This window comes from Ammodytes marinus (genome assembly GCF_949987685.1).
Source record: "Ammodytes marinus genome assembly, chromosome: 18".
Classification (NCBI taxonomy): domain Eukaryota; kingdom Metazoa; phylum Chordata; class Actinopteri; order Uranoscopiformes; family Ammodytidae; genus Ammodytes; species Ammodytes marinus.
The window spans coordinates 23,992,491-24,012,512 of NC_137222.1; the positions used below are offsets into that span (position 1 = coordinate 23,992,491).

Sequence of the window (20,022 nt, forward strand, 5' to 3'; positions counted from 1 at the left end):
GGGGGGCTGCACCCAAAAAAATATATTTTATATTTTTTTTTACTGGCTCAATATAGGCCCCTGATCTTTGAAGGCCCAGAAAAACGTTATTTAGGGAAAAAAAAGATTTCATGGGCCTTTCATTCGTCAGTACATTTATGTTATTTTTTAAATAACATTGTTCGGGGCTACGAAGATCAGGGGCCTATATTGGGCCATTAAAAAATGCAAACAAAGGAAAAAAAATCCCGAAGCTGACTGGATTTTTTAAACATGTACATTTCTTCTTTCTGCTTTTTGGTCATCTGTGTCTATACATTATTCCAGCAAATAATAGCCTACTAAATAGCTTACATAGGAAACAGTTGATTTATCCTTAGTTTTCTCTTCAAAGTGCACCAGATTGATGAATTTTACTTTAACACTTGAAAAAAAATCTTCCGGGGGAGCATTCCCCCGGACCCCTCTAGAACAGTGGTTCTCAACCAGGGGGGCGCGAGGGGGATGAAAAAAAAAAAAAAAATCTTAATCTTAATTTTTTTTTTTTTTTTGTAATTTAAATTGTATTCCTGATATGTATCCTAGTTCAGAGATGATATGTATTTTTTTCTTTCTTAACTTTTTTTGATAGGTAGTTGCCAAGTTCATCACACAAACACTCCAATCCACTGATATGAGATCAGTTTGCAATTTTCAAGTACTGAATTAATGGTAGGACTGTGGCCAATAGAACTGGTCTCTGGTCAGCAAAGGTCTTGAAAACAGCATAAGTGTGCTTGTGACATGCATGCCACCCATGCATGTGTATGGGCACGTGTCCCAGCAGATTTTTGAAATCTGAATAAAAAAATTTAAGTTTGTAGTTAGCAAGTGTAACATGTTCTTAGGGCAGAATTTCATAAATAAAGGTTTATTTTTTAGCAAGATATTTGGTCAAAATCTAGTTGTCATCCGTCCCTCTGTCCAGTTGTTAGGCATCTGGCTGCTAGCAAGTTATGTTGTCTTGCTAATTTTACTATTCATCTGAACTGAAATGAATATTGACTTTTTCCTTTATTATCTTCGCCAGAATGCTTAGATTACATGTTAAAAACACAAAAAAATATTCTGGGGGGGATGCCCCCAGACCCCTCTTCAGGGGTTTAGTTTTCTGACAAACATTACAATGGATACTAACATGATTTGGGCATTTGGGATTATAAATCATCTTTGAATTGGTTGTACAGCATATCACATGCTATTCATTCAGGGGTGGCCACCCCACTCTAGCTCTGTGGCCCACCTTGGCCACCCCCAGTCAAAATTTCCTGGAATCGCCACTGAGACACACACAACTCCGCGTTCAGGCTGCACAGCACATTAATCGCAGGTAGCATTTTGAGCTAAATCTGGCCACTTTCCAAATCCAAGACTCAATAGTTGAAACATTCTCTGAACTGGGTTTCCCATTGATCATAGACTTTGTTTTGTGAAGCTTTTTCATAACAGGTATACCTATTGTAGAATTTATTCTGTGTATGTTCTATTTAGGCTACTATTTTCTTCTCTTCTAAGGAGATTAAAAAAAAATAACATTTCCTCAGTGTCACATAAAAGTGCACCAGAATTTAACGTTAAATTATAAGAAATTTCCGGACCCCAACCCTAAACCCAATGTTCAACTCAAAGGTGCGCCACTGGCCTAGCCCTTGTGATAATAACAATAATAGAGTATCTATCTATCTATCTATCTATCTATCTATCTATCTATCTATCTATCTATCTATCTATCTATCTATCTATCTATCTATCTATCTATCTATCTATCTATCTATCTATCTATCTATCTATCTATCTGTCTATCTGTCTATCTGTCTATCTGTGTAGGGTGGTGTGTGTGTGTGTGTGTGTGGGGGGGGGGGGTTGTCAGGGTCGGTGGGGGGGCCCAACTGCAATGACCCAGCTTTGGGGGGGCCCAGCTTGCAGAAGGTTGAGAACCCCTGCTCTAGAAGGTCCAGGGTCCACGACACAGTCTCCCAAATTCCTGTGAGAAACACTGTGTGTGTGCATGGTTATTAAGAGTCATTAGACCAGGGGTTGTGTTCAAGTACGCGTAATGATTTGGTCATTCATCAATAGAAACATTGTGTTGTTATCTGGCTCAGAGAGGGACCAGTCACTCATACGTTTTGGACTATAGACAAACATAGCTTTTACATGTTTGTATTGTAAGACCGCCTCTCAGAGGGCCCATCAGGACTTCCTGTATAGGGGCCCAGAATTTTGAGCAACGCCCCTGCCTCCACATATCGTATAAATAATCATGGTGGGCTGCCATGGCCAAAAATGCCAGGGCTGAATTTTTGTCCCAGTCCACCCCTGGACTTGTCTAAAGATTTTAATTTACCTACATCCCATTTATTTATGTACTTTCACTTTTTTTTTCATGTTATCCCTCCCTCTCTATTTTAACCAACCATGGGAAGACCTTCTGACCTTAAAACCCCAGCAGAAATCACTAATATCTAAGATGTATGACAAACTCATGGCTCTGGAAAACAATTCAGCTGTCAAAAGCAAAAATGCTTGGGAGCGTGAGCTTGGGGTAGATTTGACAGATCAATGGTGGGATAAGGCTGTGCATAGTATACGCTCATCTTCTCCTTGTGCCAGGCTGCAGCTTATACAGTTTAAAGTGTTACATAGAGTCCATTTTAGCAAATCCAGACTATCGGAAATGTATCCAAATGTTGTGGACCAGTGTGACAGATGCCACGCCTCCTCTTGTAACTTGAGTCATGTTTTTTTATTGTCCCAGACTACACAGATTCTGGACTGACTTTTTTATGATCATGACGAAGGTTCTAGGAGCCCAGACCCCTTCATTGCAATATTTGGAACCCCATTTACACAACCCCATATTACAGCCTTACAATCAGAAATATTAGCATTCACCTCCCCTCTGGCAAGACGCCGTATTTTACTTTTGTGGAAATCCCCTAATCCTGTAATATATACAGTATAATATATATTTGTTTTACTTTATTATTTGGTCAGTATTGTTTGTATATTTCTATTGTTTTTGTTGTTGTAGTGTTCTTGTTAAAAAAAAGTAAAAAGCAATAAATATATTGAAAAACATTGTTTTATAATGCCCTATACCATATATATATATATATATATATATATGTGTGTGTGTGTGTGTGTGTGTGTGTGTGTGTGTATGCAAAATCAGGGTTTGTAGCTGGATTCGGTGGAGCTCATTCAGTATGGGACTGCAAATTATTTATTTATTTTCGTTGTGGATTTTAGTAGCCTATTGTTTCCTCTGTGTTTGTAGGCCTATACACTTTTGGGTAGTATGCAATGTTTTATAAACTTTACATATGTTTCGTAAAGTATCTTAAACTATAACTTTAATTAATGTAATAAAAAGTATATTTTCCACAGAATTTTAGTGGAGCCAAAGTATAAAGTACATATAGCATGAATGTACAGTGTGTAAACCACCCAGTTCTGGATTTTAAATTTCATTTTTATAATTAGCATTTTATGGAGTTTAACACTGTTGAATTCTAGTCAACAATTCAACTTACAGCTGTACTCATACAACAAAGGTTGTAACACACTTTACAACACTACGTTTTTTTATTTGCATAATAATAGCCTAGGCCTATATTTAAATAAAATGTATTTAAAAAAATATATATGTTTTCATTTATTATTGATGTTATTTTTTCTAGGACAGACGCATAAAATAGGCTTCCTGTTTCATACAAACCTGATGTTGTTTAAATTAAATTATGAAATAAAATAAAAACTCAGCCTATTCACCAATTGCGACCGTGACATGAAGTAAGATAACGGTAGGATACATTTATTTGGAATCACATAGTCTGCTTGGCTGTTTGAATGATGGGCGTTTGTAAATGGCCAATAGTAGCAGAGTATGTAGCAAAGACCGCGAGATATCAAACCAATGGAGTGTCAGTGGGCGGGCTTACACGCCCCGCTAACGTAAGCGTTGTTGGTAAGGAAGAAGAAGCCGATTCTGGAAGCCATTACGTTGCGCAGATCTCTTGAGTAAATCATACTATTTTTGCGTACAATACGCACAATTACCTCTCGGAAAGAGGTATTTGTGCAATTATGGCATCGATCGCGAAAAAGAGAAAAATGAATTTCTCGGAGAGAGAAGTGGAAATTATTGTGGAAGAAATAGAGAAACAAAAGCACACACTGGTTAACCACTTCAATGCTGGAGTCACACACATGGCAAAGAATAACGCGTGGTCGGACATCCTGAAGAAGGTGAACGCCGTCACCACCTGTCCCAGGGAGTTGCCCGAGGTGAAGAAGAAGTGGTCCGACATGAAGACGGAGGTCCGGCGGAGAGTGGCCCAGGCGCGGGCCGCTATAGAGGGGACGTCCGCCGACTGCACTCCGGTTCCCGTCATCCTCAGCGCGATGCAGCAGCGGATCTGTAACCTCCTGGGAGAGGCCACCATCATCAGCCTACCTGGGGGAGACTCGGATGCTGAGATTACGATACCCGTCACAGTGAACGCCGCCACCACCGTCACACTCACAGAGGGTTAGTTGACAACAACAAAAGTTTTCACTCGTGCACGCGCAGGATGCAGTCAGTTTACGACGTCAGGGATTATGTAGTCTAGGTACTGCAACTATGATGACGAGCAAGAAAAGTTCATGTGTTTCTACCATGGACATATAAAGAAAGGTTTCTACGTGTGGTGGATGGAATAGTTTAAAAGGAAGTGTGAATATCCACTCCAGCAGTGGACAGTGGTTTGATGTGAATACCTTCAGCAGTTTTGGAATAAAAATGAGAGAAGAGAAAAAAAAATCCTGCCTATACTAAATCTATTACTATGAAAATATGTTTTATTGATTCCAAAGTTGAACTATTGGACACAAGATAGTGTCCGCATCACACTGGACCATTGGCTCCCAAACCACTTGTTATGTCACTGCTCATTACAGAACCTTAAACCTGCAGTGTGTAGAATTTGGGGTTTTATTTCCGAGCAGATTTTGTAGAAAGTAATTATAATATCCATAAGTACATTTAATTTAGTGCATAATAGCTGAAAAAAAAGTTTTGAATTATTTTTTTCCCCCTTAGAAAGGGTCTCATATATGTCCATATTTCTGCATAATTTGGACCAAGGCCTAGTGCCATCTTGAAAGTGTCATAGTTGGAATGTCATCAGGTGCATTGTTTAAAATTTTGAATTGTTCTTGTCCTTGAAGGCCACTGTAGCTTCTGTTATTATTCTAAAGGGTTGGGGTTACCCAGGGAGTGTTGTATTCTAGAACTTTGTAGAACTTTCTTGATGATGTCATATTACACACTGCACCTTTAAGGAACATTTTCAAAACATCTCTTAGCCATTGGCATGAAAAGGAATTGAATGACTTTATTTATTTTATTTATTGGTTTATTTCAGGGACATTGCACACTAATCAACATTCAAAATGTAAGTGAGCCAGAGTTAGCCTAAGAGGCTAGTTTTCATCTGTTGTCCCCTGCCAGATATGTAAAAGGCAACCTAAAATGACAGAAATAAAATGCATGTATAAACAAAGATTTAAAAAACAACATAGTCGACTCAATAACACATAGTAAGAATGAATTGACAGACAATGGCTAACAAACAATAAAATAAGCAGACAATAAAGCACAGCGTACATTAAACATTAAAGGAAAGTGCACAAAACAGTAAATCTAATCATTCACACGTGGCTTCTTTTTTTAGCAGATCATATTTCTACATTTGTATTGTTGGCATCATCTTCTGTCTGTGTTCTTTGTTTCTTAGCTCTTCCAGCTGGCTCTGGTGCAGTCTGTGATGAAACCAAGCCACTGAGCGGTAAGATTCTTCCCCCGCACTATATCCCTCCATGTACAGTTGGCTTAACCTGCATTAACTGTGTATCTGACGCATACACATTACCCAGTGTGTTTCTTAGTTGAAAGGACACATTGTATAGGCCTATACGCTTATGAAGATTAATAAGAAAATTGTATTATTTTCTTTTAATATTTGTTGGTTGGACTAAAAATGCTGGCCTACAACGTTTGATGTTGCAGTCCGGCTGTTGGAATTCTTCAGTGAGCAGGTCTTACATTCATCATCCAGTCATGACAATCACATACTGGGAGTTTTCTTTTTTGAGTCGTCTAATCATGATTCCCTGTTTTATGGTTAGACAGAAACTTGACAACATGGATTTATAGCATTTTATATTTAACAGACCTATGAACACTCGACAATGAAATATAGAAGAAGAAAAAAACACAAGTGAAGAGAGCAACACCTGAGACACAAATAAATACAACAGTAGTGCGAGGGCACAGTGCAGATAAATATAAAGTACATTTAGAATGCAATATAAACGAAATTACGTGTAGAAAAAATAAAATACTGTACATGGAAATAGAAAATAAAAATGATAATAACTTTAGTGTAATAGGATACTGTACATGTAATAGAATGATGTTAATACAATAAAAAAAGTCATCAAAGCAGTGACTCGAGTCGACCCAAGTCCAAGTCCCTGCTTATTACTAATGGCGCTTTTCCACCGCAAATGTAGCTCGACTCGACTCAACTCGACTCAGTTTAACTTGGTTTGGTAGCAGCACGGGTCGTTTTCCACCGAAAATAGTACCTCCTGAACGTGGGCGGGGTTGTCGTAAGGGGCTGAAAGCCAACTCCGGAGTCAAGTAGCAAAGCAGAAATTACGAGCAGTTGTTGCACTATTAACTGAACCAACCGCCAAAAACACGGATGAGAAATGTTTAAGAAAATACTCCCCTTGTATCTGTTTGCTAAAAGAAGTAGAATAATATTGCTACGGGCCGTTAAAAGGGTAGGGTTTGTGTCCTGATGTGTGACTGCCACACAGCTGTAGGGATGCGTCACGTACATCCCTATGCACGTAAACACGGGCATGATAAAGTTGACTGTTAAGTGCTTGTTTCAGGATACGTGTTTTCAAATGCAAGCCGTGTCTCAGCCTGAATATTTTATTGAGGTAATCAGTGCAGTCCGAGGCTTGTAATGTAATCGCTCGCTATCATGTCTGTCCCAGCTTGCTGCTATAGGCTATTTAGCCTAGCTGCTATGTCTCCTCTCGTATGTTCAAAGTAACTTCCCCAACAGCCAACACAACTGGGTGAGCTTAGCGAATATATGGAGAGAAAAAAATCGGGTCTGTGATGCAAATCAAATGAAAGCGAGCCAAAGAAGGCTGCACGCGGCGAGACAAAATGCACATAAAAGTCCCGGAGAGTTGTTGAGAATCAAGGGGAGAATAATCAACAGAATGAAGCCGGCAGACGGTAGTCTCTGGCCAATCAGCGGCCGGCCGTCTGCCGACGTCACCTTTTAGCTCGACTCAGCTCGCTTGGACCCTAGAGCAAGGCGATACTAAAAAAGCAGCCGCTAGCAGGTACCAGGTACCATGAAATTGCGGTGGAAACGCCAAAAATGCGAGTTGAGTCGAGTCGAGTCGAGCTGATACCATGCGGTGGAAAAGCGCCATAAGACAGTGTTGTTCTCTGGTCCTGTTCCCAGGTGAAACCACTTACCACGCCCTGGAAGACGGCGGTGTGGTGGAATACTGCACCACTACTGTATCCGTGGGGGGCGACTCCACTCCCTCTGTGGTGGCTCACATGGAGGCTCCGGTGGAGATGCTGGCCTCCTCTGCCTCGGCCTCCCCTCCTCCGCCTCAGGGCCAGGCCAAACCTCAGGAGCTCAAGAGCCGCATCGCACTCAACTCGGCCCGCCTCCTCCAGGAGCAGAGGGTCACCAACGTCCACATCCGCCAGATCGCACAGCACCTGGAGGGCCAGAAGGAGCTGCTGCAGACCATGAGGCGCTCCCAGGAGGCGCAGGCCTTCGCCCAGGAGAGACAGGCCCAGGCCCTGGAGGGGAGCCAGGCCGCCCTGCTGGCTCTGGTGCAGATGCTCCGGCCGGCTCTCAAAGACCTACGCAAGTTCCTGCAGAGTGGGACCGACGCCGCCGCTAACACTAGCAGCTCGCTAGCTACGGCAACAACATCAGCTGACGGGGGGGCAGGAGCAGAGGAGCAGAGCAGGCCTAAAACACCTCCACCGCCTTCAGAGCAAGCCAAGGACACACAATAGACTCTGTGTGTGTGTGTGTGTGTGTGTGTGTGTGTGTGTGTGTGTGTGTGCGTGCGCGTGCGCGTGTGTTTGTGTGATTGTGTGTGTGGGGCACAGCTTCCTGTCTGCATGGCACTTAAGGGAGAGCATGTACACGATTTTACTTCAGTGTTTGATTTGGACAGTTATAAGGTGGAGTCAGCGATTGTGGAGAACGCTGTTTGTCAATATCAGTGAACATCTCCTCACAATCCGCAAGATGTACATGCTGTGTGCGCTTAAAAGACTTCTGGTATTAACCACAGCCTAGGCTCTGTAAACTGTTATGTCAACAAAGGATACGTAAACTAAGGGAATGTAAACAATGGGCCCCAAAGATGCTCGTTTACAGAGTATAGGCTGTGTATTAACACTTCGGCGCACACGCAGTACGGAATGGTTGCAGATCGTGAGGAGATATTCACTGATTTTGATAAAAATTGATTTTGAACACAAGCGTTCTCCAGAATCGATTGCTACACCTTTAAGGAGGAAATCTTTTTTACTTTCTGTCAATAATGAGAGAAGAGTGTTTCTTATTTATTACATTGGATTACAATGCAAAGATGAACATTTGATTTGTTTTGTTCCCTTCATATCATCCTGTAGTTTTCTATGTCTTACTTCTAAAACCAGGGCTGGCTGGTTACTGTGCACCATGTCTCCAGTATTATTATACTATCTATGCTCCAGAGTGAAATAAACATTTTTAGAAAAGTCTGCAGCCTGTGTGATCAACCACAAGGGGTCAGTGTGTGTAAGCAAGTGTGATGACTGGTGGAGCAGCAGAGTATAGTTTTAAGTCAACTCTATGTTACTGTATGTGAAATATATTGGCCCTTAAAATTTGGAATGCCTGTTATAAGGTATAAAGATTATAGTTTACGCAGGCACACGAACAGGTCGTACTGAATGGTAAGAAGCATATAACCATAAAGGATGTTAAACATTGTATTCATTGGGTAGTAGTGCTTGAATTGGAGTTTTTTTTTTAAAGTGACCCTCATGGACACTGTACCATGGCTTTGATCAGTCTGCTCTGCACTAAGGCAGGTTTATTTGTAGCACCTTTAACAACATGGCAATTCAAAGTATTTTTAAGACATATAAATAGACTACATTTCCCCAATAAGGGCTGTTTTGCCTGTGTCTCTCTTATTGCAATGTAAGTGCTTCTCTACTGCTGCTGGATGTGGCCAAACAACTTTTTTTCCCCAGATGGTGACGATAACCATTTAAAAAAGCTAACCTCTCAGCATCATATCATTTCTGTACGACTGCTCTTCCTTCCTGGCTATACATTGAACAAGCATCCACGCCTGAACTACCACTCATTTTGTATATATATTTACAGTATACTCTTCAGATATTAAGAAATTGAAAAAAAACATACACAAATTCCTTTCCTCAAAAACACCATTTCAGTTGGGTATGCTGCACACAAACATGTAGGTGACATGCCTGAATGACCTCGATTTTACTCCTGTTGGGTGGTAATGAACACTTTCCACCTGGCAGAAAGGATGGAGGGGTTCAGGCTATGGAATACGAAAGGCATCCAGAAAATAATGCATCTAAATGTAGAAGGAGCTTTGCTTTCTTTCGATCAATTCAGAGTCAGATATACCAAATCCCCAAAAAAACACTTCATCAAGCACTTTACAATTATAAGCTACATGTCAACAAAACAAACAGATAATGGACCCGCCCCCTTGATCAAAACTCCAGGAAGTAACACTGGCAAAGTTAGGCAAGAAGGGCCATGTATCTAAGTATTACAGTACATTAGTTACACATAGTACTTGATCAACACTGACTAGATACATTAAACCCTTTGAAAATAAACATAAAAGAAGATATAGATGAGACAGACTGGAATAATGCTTGTTTAAAGGTACAAAAACAAACCATAAATACTTGATTTATAGCTACTTCAATATAAGTGGCTGATGAGAACATGCTTTACATAACTCCTGTCAAGCTCCATCATATGTCTGCTAATATTCCAGACGTGTGTCCTGTTTTAGGAAATTGATCCTTTCTTAAAAACCCCCGACAAAGCAACAAGTTGATTAAGTGAACAGAAAGGAAGGTGCCTCCTCTGCACATGCGCGTAATGATCATAAGTTCACGTTATGCAACCCAACCACGGCTCAACTTTTGCCTTTTGCCCAGGGAGAAGGGGAAGAGGGGAAAGATTGGTAGTTAGGCAGAGATTCTGAAAGTGAAGGGTCGTGGTCTTTGGACAGTAAATGTCACAGGCATGAAGACAGAGATTTGATCCCCCATTGGCTACCTCTATGTCTGTGTGTGCCTGTTTTTACTGAGAAGGTCAGCAGAGGAGAGACCCCTTCTCTTTTTTCACTAGTCGAGGTTCATCCGAGGACTTTAATATCTACATCTAGACCTATTTTTTTGGTTTAGATTTCTTTATTTAGAAGGGACAGCACACATTAATACACATGAGCACCAGAGTTCAACAAGTAAATGTGACAGATTTAGCCATGCAAGTTAATATCACCTGTAGGTCCCTGGCAGGTTGATAGCTTGAAAGAAAAAACATTAAAAAACTACATAAATACAACACATAAGCACCAACCAAAATGATAAATGAACTATTACTCCAGACCATAACAGGTTGGTGATGTGTGGAAAACATTAAACAAGTAGCATACAGACACAGATAAAAGTGCATGAACGTATAGCATGTTAAAACACGTAAGAATTTAAACAGAGAAAAGCACATGAGCACAGACAAGGAGCATACACACATACAAGGAGCATAGACACAGACAAAAACACACCTAGTAAACACAAAGACAAACACACTATCCCAGATTATTATGGACGCATATTTGATTTACCAGTAACCAGTGTTATATAGATTTTGAGAAGGATTTGAGTGATGTGATGTTCCTTAGTTCTGTGGGTATGGTATTCCAAGTATGTGCTGCTCGATAGGAAAAGGCTGACTGCCCAAAATAGCTTTTTCTATATGGTATTTTACAATCCCCTCTCTTGTGGATGCTCTGGTGGAAGAGTTTATATTTTGTTGAAGAAATTCCTTGAGTAAAATGTCTACAAAGTTAATCATGTTTTCCCAGTTTAACAAATCATATGTCATCAAGATTTTTACAATGGTGATATGAATTTGATTTTTTAATCTAGCGTTTTCAATGCCTGTCATCTAGCTGGTAAGACAGTCATTAATATGCGAGTGAATCATAGCATGAAGGTACAACTTTGAGGGTTCTGCAGTTAAATCATTCCTGATGTGTCTGAAATTGGAATAGGTTTTTTAGGACTTTTATAACTTGTGTTTTAAAAGTGAGCTTAGAATCTATTAATGTTCCCAGGTATTTGAACTCTTGGACCACTTAGAAGTCTTCTCCCTTCTACTGTTACGTCTGGATCTGGATCGCTGTTTGCAGATATTGAAAAGAACATACATACAGTTTTATCGACATTCATGTGCCGTCAGGAAAGGCCTCGATAATGCTGGAACTTCTGCAGAAAATAATACAAATCTATAGCTCCAGGCCCATAAATAGCAACATAAATGGGATGATAAGAGAAAACCATTAGGCTATTCGACTCAGATGAAGTTAAGTGTCAGAGGCCAGCTTGCATGTCTCTCTAAAGGCCAGACAACCTTGACATTCAAAGGGTGGCGGATCAAGGAGCAGTGGGTAGGGGCGTGGCTTAAACTCTGGTTACTCTATAAAAGCACCACGCTAAACTTTGCTCTTCCCCACTCACACCCGCAGTCGCAAGACAGATTGAGGCATCTCACACACCAGGACTAGATCAACCCCAAGGCAAAGATGGTTAAAGTTGGCATCAATGGATTCGGCCGCATCGGTCGTCTGGTGACCCGCGCCGCCTTCCACTCCAAGAAGGTGGAGATCGTGGCCATCAATGATCCCTTCATCGACCTGGAGTACATGGTCTACATGTTCAAGTATGACTCCACCCACGGCCGCTTCCATGGCCAGGTCTCCATGGAGGGTGACAAGCTGGTCATCGATGGACACAAAATTTCCGTGTTCCATGAGAAGGACCCCGCTAAGATCAAATGGGGAGACGCTGGTGCCACGTACGTGGTTGAGTCCACTGGTGTGTTCACCACTATCGAGAAGGCCTCCGCTCACTTGAAGGGTGGTGCCAAGAGAGTCATCATCTCTGCTCCCAGCGCTGACGCACCCATGTTCGTCATGGGCGTCAACCATGAGAAGTACACCAACACCCTCCCAGTTGTCAGCAACGCTTCCTGCACAACCAACTGCCTGGCTCCCCTGGCCAAGGTCATCAATGACAACTTCGGCATCGTTGAGGGCCTGATGAGCACAGTTCATGCCATCACCGCCACCCAGAAGACTGTTGACGGGCCCTCCGGCAAGCTGTGGAGAGACGGCCGCGGTGCCAGCCAGAACATCATCCCCGCTTCTACTGGCGCCGCCAAGGCTGTCGGCAAGGTCATCCCCGAGCTCAACGGCAAGCTGACCGGCATGGCCTTCCGTGTCCCCACCCCCAACGTGTCAGTGGTCGACCTGACAGTCCGCCTGGAGAAACCCGCCTCATACGACGCCATCAAGAAGGTTGTGAAAGCCGCAGCTGATGGAGCCATGAAGGGCATCCTGGGATACACCGAGCACCAGGTCGTCTCTTCAGACTTCAACGGCGACGTTCGCTCCTCCATCTTTGATGCCGGCGCTGGCATCGCCCTCAACGACCACTTCGTCAAGCTGGTCACATGGTACGACAATGAGTTTGCATACAGCACCCGTGTCATCGACCTGATGGTCCACATGGCCAGCAAGGAGTAATCTAAGCAGCCAATAGTTCATCACTGCACTCTGCCCCATCCAACACGCTCCCCAGTCATACATGTACAATCTGGTTGTTTGTATTATGTTTGACTCTGGCGCCACCAGACAGTCTACCTCCATTTACATGCCAGAGGGAAGATCCTTCAGACAGCAAATGGGAGGGGAAAAAAAGTTTTAAATTGGTGACCAATCACTTTTCCTTATTTGTTCAATTCCCTGATCTGTTCTCGTGTGAGAGTCTTTGTCTGTATGAAGCACAAAAAATAAAAAATATTTTAAAAAAGTGATGATTTGTCCAGTTTGTCCAGGCTTGTTGTGAAGTTCTTCTGCCCCCAAGTGACCAAATTAATTAATGCAACTTTGAGACAAAGGTTTGGCATTTAAGATATTTAGATGATTGGTAAAAGCTTTGTTTTGTGTTTTTTTCAAATGGTCTGTCCCTTGTAGGACTTTGGGTCTTCTTTGGTCACAGAATGTCATGAACAGTAAGATGAAGGAAAACCAATCTGAACACCAAACCATCTTTTTTTACTGCCTTATCTAGGAATCTTTTCTTGAATTACTGCATTGGTATAACTGGAACCATCATGTCTTATCGTCGTACGTTAATGAATTCATTTCACTTTCTAGACACTACAATAGCAGTATAGTCTTCAGAGCCCTGGCCTATACATTGCCTCTTGTTGATAATGGACAGTGGTTGCTGTCACTTTGTCCCTGCTCAGCCTCCTTAAAAACTGATGGATCCTCCTCTGACCTTTAGCCTCTCTATCTGACCCTCCTCCTCCTATCAACCTGATAGCTCTAAGTCTGTCTCCTCTTCCACACTCAGCTCAGAACAGACCATACTGTACAATAGAAGTCAATTGAAAGGGTTGGTATGACTGTACATTTCTGAAATCTTTCCAATCTTTGGTTGAGATTTGCATATTGAAGAAATCATTTGAATAACAACAGAAACATAATATCTGCAAAAAGGAAATCACACTTTGCTTCCTTCGTGCCATAACATGTCAAATCTGCCAAAACAACCATTGTGTTAGTAAGTAAGTAAGTAAGTAAGTAAGTAAGTAAGTAAGTAAGTAAGTAAGTAAGTAAGTAAGTAAGTAAGTAAGTAAGTAAGTCAGCTTTATTTATAGAGCGCCCTTCACAGACCAGGGTCACAAGGCGCTTCACAATGCGCTTCCAAAGCGCTTTACATATCTTAACACACATTTTATACACACACTCAAACACCGATGGCAGTGTTAGCATCAGTAGAGATGTCCTCCAGACAATACAGTTGTTTTTTAAATATATAAACCATATACAGCCATTATGGTCAGTTGAAGTTTTGTTTTTACATTCATGAACACTCTCTATCATTTCACTCCCTTTCACTGCTGCAAGAAACATTGATTTTGAATTAATGTCTATGAAATCATAATTCTTCTCACCAGATATCGCAGAAACAGGGATTTTTTCTTCCAACATTTACAAAAGAAGAATTGAAGCCATTAACTGCATCATCCATATTATCAATCTGTCTGTCTGTCTGTCTGTCTGTCTGTCTGTCTGTCTGTCTGTCTGTCTGTCTGTCTGTCTGTCTGTCTGTCTGTCTGTCTGTCTGTCTGTCTGTCTGTCTGTCTGTCTATCTATCTATCTATCTATCTATCTATCTATCTATCTATCTATCTATCTATCTATCTATCTATCTATCTATCTATCTATCTATCTATCTATCTATCTATCTATCTATCTATCTATCTATCTATCTATCTATCTATCTATCTATCTATCTATCTATCTATCTATCTATCTATCTATCTATCTATCTATCTATCTATCTCTAGACTATCTAGCCTATCTATAAGGCATTCCTATTGGCTATATTTCACATTTGGGTCTTACATTATATGTACATAAATGACAGAAATAGGCTACTCATATAACAGATTTACATATTTGTCGACCCTCCTCCTTTCTCAACACCTCTACTCGCACTTTGTGGACGGTCAAGGAGTATAACCTGCTTTTAAAGGTTCCTAGAGCTCATTCAAAGCTGGGAACAACTGCTTTTAGCTATAGTGCCCCCACCTCTTGGAATGCCCTTCAGAGCAACTTCAATATGACCATTCTCCCCACTTTTTCTTCTTTTAAATCTATGATTTCTGATTTTCACCATCACCACTGCATTTGTTTTAACTGAATTAATTTTTTAAGCTCTTTTATTGTAATTCTTTATTTATTTTGATCTGTTTTATCTTGCTAGGATTTTGTGTTTCTCTGTTTTATTCTGTCACTCTGTTGTTATTGTTGTTGTTGTGTTTCTTGTGCGCTCGTCGGCGTTGTAAATGAGGGGAACCTCAATGCCTTTCGAGTTTGTTTAAATAAAGGTTTTCATTCATTCATTCATTCATACACACATACAAGGAGCATAAACACAGACAAAAACACAACTAGAAAACACAAAGACAAACACACTATCCCAGATTATTATGGACGCATATTTGATTTACCAGTAACCAGTGTTATATAGATTTTGAGAAGGATTTGAGTGATGTGATGTTCCTTAGTTCTGTGGGTATGGTATTCCAAGTTTGTGCTGCTCGATAGGAAAAGGCTGACTGCCCAAAATAGCTTTTTCTATATGGTATTTTACAATCCCCTCTCTTGTGGATGCTCTGGTGGAAGAGTTTATATTTTGTTAAACAAATTCCTTGAGTAAAATGTCTACAAAGTCAATCATGTTTTCCCAGTTTAACAAATCATATGTCATCAAGATTTTTACAATGGTGATATGAATTTGATTTTTTAATCTAGCGTTTTCAATGCCTGTCATCCAGCTGGTAAGACAGTCATTACAGTTTTTCTCAGTTGCTTTGGTGCTTTTCTCAGATCAGAATGAAAATTCTCATAACTATTAGTTCAACCTCCGCAACATTTAGTCATTTGAGCACATCATAGTAGCAATATCTCCTTCCTCTGAACAAATTGCAAATGCTTTTGGACATGTATCAGTTGCTTTCATACAATTCTCTGCTGTTTTATAACATTGTCATTTGCTTATGTCATGTCAGTCAAAATGAACTATACTTATGGATGCTGAATAGTCGTTCCCAATAAAACTAATAGTCTTCATTTCATTGCTTGAGTCATTACATACAAAATTGTTGAACTAGTTATCAAATTCTGTCAAGCAAATTTTATACCTTTCTTTATAATTTTTTCCTGGAAATGTCTCCTAAATTGAACAATTGCTCTCAGGTGGACTTCAGCTTTCACTCACGAGGAGGTGTGTGAAGTATTAATTGTAACCAATGACTTTCCTCGCTGCATTGCAAGGGATAATATCCGTTGTGATGTAGATGAAAATACGTGGCCAGACAGACAGGAATGTCTGGATGTGCCAGAATGATTTACCTATATATGTTCAGTTATATTGTTCACATTTGTGCACAGCTCTACCAAAAGGGTGTTTTTTTATGTTTGTTCTAAATGAGTGACTGAAGTGTATTTTTCTTTTGCACAATGCTGTAGAATTACAAAGAGCATATACAGTAAAAATTTGAAACATACGTATTCAGTGTCTTGTACTCACTTACTCCCCTAACTACAGCAATGTGTAACTTTACTGTAGTTTTCAAATGGCTGTACAAGTAGTGTATAGTGCTGTCTTGAGCATTTTCAGGTAGTGTCACGAGTTCTTTTTTTTTGCATTGGAAAACACTAAGAGAATAAACTGTCATAGTGAAAACATGACAAAGCCATTTGACTATCTTGTTCATAAACGATGGTGTCAAGACTTCTCATTTTGATGACACTGGCAGTTTCAATGATATGAATACTTGCTTTTGAGGAATAGACTATCCATTTTGAGCAAGTGACGTACTTTTGCAGGTTATCCACTAGGTTTTGCAGTTTTGCACTAATTGTTTTGAGAAATGCACTAACTGCTGTGCATATGTTAATAGTGATGTGAGAAAAGCACCAAAGCGACTGAGAAAAACTGTAATATGCGAGAGAATCATAGCATGAAGGTACAACTTTGAGGGTTCTGCAGTTAAATCATTCCTGATGTGTCTGAAATTGGAATAGGTTTTTTAGGACTTATATAACTTGTGTTTTAAAAGTGAGCTTAGAATCTATTAATGTTCCCAGGTATTTGAACTCTTGGACCACTTAGAAGTCTTCTCCCTTCTACTGTTACGTCTGGATCTGAATCGCTGTTTGCAGATATTGAAAAGAACATACATACAGTTTTATCGACATTCATGTGCCGTCAGGAAAGGCCTCGATAATGCTGGAACTTCTGCAGAAAATAATACAAATCTATAGCTCCAGGCCCATAAATAGCAACATAAATGGGATGATAAGAGAAAACCATTAGGCTATTCGACTCAGATGAAGTTAAGTGTCAGAGGCCAGCTTGCAGGTCTCTCTAAAGGCCAGACAACCTTGACATTCAAAGGGTGGCGGGTCAAGGAGCAGTGGGTAGGGGCGTGGCTTAAACTCTGGTTACTCTATAAAAGCACCACACTAAACTTTGCTCTTCCCCACTCACACCCGCAGTCGCAAGACAGATTGAGGCATCTCACACACCAGGACTAGATCAACCCCAAGGCAAAGATGGTTAAAGTTGGCATCAATGGATTCGGCCGCATCGGTCGTCTGGTGACCCGCGCCGCCTTCCACTCCAAGAAGGTGGAGATCGTGGCCATCAATGATCCCTTCATCGACCTGGAGTACATGGTCTACATGTTCAAGTATGACTCCACCCACGGCCGCTTCCATGGCCAGGTCTCCATGGAGGGTGGCAAGCTGGTCATCGATGGACACAAAATTTCCGTGTTCCATGAGAAGGACCCCGCTAAGATCAAATGGGGAGACGCTGGTGCCACGTACGTGGTTGAGTCCACTGGTGTGTTCACCACTATCGAGAAGGCCTCCGCTCACTTGAAGGGTGGTGCCAAGAGAGTCATCATCTCTGCTCCCAGCGCTGATGCACCCATGTTCGTCATGGGCGTCAACCATGAGAAGTACACCAACACCCTCCCAGTTGTCAGCAACGCTTCCTGCACAACCAACTGCCTGGCTCCCCTGGCCAAGGTCATCAATGACAACTTCGGCATCGTTGAGGGCCTGATGAGCACAGTTCATGCCATCACCGCCACCCAGAAGACTGTTGACGGGCCCTCCGGCAAGCTGTGGAGAGACGGCCGCGGTGCCAGCCAGAACATCATCCCCGCTTCTACTGGCGCCGCCAAGGCTGTCGGCAAGGTCATCCCCGAGCTCAACGGCAAGCTGACCGGCATGGCCTTCCGTGTCCCCACCCCCAACGTGTCAGTGGTCGACCTGACAGTCCGCCTGGAGAAACCCGCCTCATACGACGCCATCAAGAAGGTTGTGAAAGCCGCAGCTGATGGAGCCATGAAGGGCATTCTGGGATACACCGAGCACCATGTCGTCTCTTCAGACTTCAACGGCGACGTTCGCTCCTCCATCTTTGATGCCGGCGCTGGCATCGCTCTCAACGACCACTTCGTCAAGCTGGTCACATGGTACGACAATGAGTTTGCATACAGCACCCGTGTCATCGACCTGATGGTCCACATGGCCAGCAAGGAGTAAACCAAGCAGCCAATAGTTCATCACTGCACTCTGCCCCATCCAACACGCTCCCCAGTCATACATGTACAATCTGGTTGTTTGTATTATGTTTGACTCTGGCGCCACCAGACAGTCTACCCCCATTTACATGCCAGAGGGAAGATCCTTCAGACAGCAAATGGGAGGGGGAAAAAAGTTTTAAATTGGTGACCAATCACTTTTCCTTATTTGTTCAATTCCCTGATCTGTTCTCGTGTGAGAGTCTTTGTCTGTCTGAAGCACAAAAAATAAAAAATATTTAAAAAAAGTGATGATTTGTCCAGTTTGTCCAGGCTTGTTGTGAAGTTCTTCTGCCCCCAAGTGACCAAATTAATTAATGCAACTTTGAGACAAAGGTTTGGCATTTAAGATATTTAGATGATTGGTAAAAGCTTTGTTTTGTGTTTTTTTCTAATGGTCTGTTCCTTGTAGGACTTTGGGTCTTGTTTGGTCACAGAATGTCATGATGCTGTGTGCATTTGCCTGTGCATTGATTTCTCCTCAAATCTCTTTCATTTTCATGAGCATTTGAAAACAGTAAGATGAAGGAAAACAAATCTGAACACCAAACCATCTTTTTTTACTGCCTTATCTAGGAATCTTTTCTTGAATTATTGCATTGGTATAACTGGAACCATGTCTTATCGTCGTACGTTAATTAATTCATTTCACTTTCTAGACACTACAATATCAATAGTCTTCAGAGCCCTGGCCTATACATTGCCTCTTGTTGATAATGGACAGTGGTTGCTGTCACTTTGTCCCTGCTCAGCCTCCTTAAAAACTGATGGATCCTCCTCTGACCTTTAGCCTCTCTATCTGACCCTCCTCCTCCTATCAACCTGATAGCTCTAAGTCTGTCTCCTCTTCAGCTCAGCTCAGAACAGACCATACTGTACAATAGAAGTCAATTGAAAGGGTTGGTATGACTGTACATTTCTGAAATCTTTCCAATCTTTGGTTGAGATTTGCATATTGAAGAAATCATTTGAATAACAACAGAAACATAATATCTGCAAAAAGGAAATCACACTTTGCTTCCTTCGTGCCATAACATGTCAAATCTGCCAAAACAACCATTGTGTTAGTAAGTAAGTAAGTAAGTAAGTAAGTAAGTTAGCTTTATTTATAGAGCGCCCTTCACAGACCAGGGTCACAAGGCGCTTCACAATGCGCTTCCAAAGCGCTTTACATATCTTAACACACATTTTATACACACACTCAAACACCGATGGCAGTGTTAGCATCAGTAGAGATGTCCTCCAGACAATACAGTTGTTTTTTAAATATATAAACCATATACAGTCATTATGGTCAGTTGAAGTTTAGTTTTTACATTCAAGAACACTCTCTATCATTTCACTCTCTTTCACTGCTGCAAGAAACATTGATTTTTGATTAATGTCTATG

The 20,022-nt window shown here is 41.3% G+C and overlaps 3 protein-coding genes across 3 annotated transcripts; all 3 read left to right on the top strand.

The window, feature by feature from the left end:
- Positions 1 to 4,059: 4,059 nt before the first annotated feature.
- On the top strand, positions 4,060 to 8,137 carry naif1 (nuclear apoptosis inducing factor 1; the record flags this gene model as incomplete). Its single annotated transcript, XM_080047340.1, has 3 exons — positions 4,060 to 4,552; positions 5,802 to 5,852; positions 7,563 to 8,137. The coding sequence occupies exons 1-3, from the start codon at positions 4,108 to 4,110 to the stop codon at positions 8,135 to 8,137; spliced, it is 1,071 nt and encodes a 356-aa protein (XP_079903466.1). The 5' UTR covers positions 4,060 to 4,107.
- Positions 8,138 to 11,917: 3,780 nt separating this feature from the next.
- Positions 11,918 to 13,262, top strand: LOC307264829 (glyceraldehyde-3-phosphate dehydrogenase-like). The gene has a single exon (XM_080046351.1). It carries the CDS (start codon positions 11,980 to 11,982, stop codon positions 12,979 to 12,981), a length of 1,002 nt encoding a protein of 333 aa, XP_079902477.1. The 5' UTR covers positions 11,918 to 11,979; the 3' UTR covers positions 12,982 to 13,262.
- A 4,268-nt stretch (positions 13,263 to 17,530) lies between these two features.
- On the top strand, positions 17,531 to 18,880 carry LOC307265524 (glyceraldehyde-3-phosphate dehydrogenase-like). The gene has a single exon (XM_080047276.1). It carries the CDS (start codon positions 17,593 to 17,595, stop codon positions 18,592 to 18,594), a length of 1,002 nt encoding a protein of 333 aa, XP_079903402.1. The 5' UTR covers positions 17,531 to 17,592; the 3' UTR covers positions 18,595 to 18,880.
- The last annotated feature ends 1,142 nt before the right edge of the window (positions 18,881 to 20,022 follow it).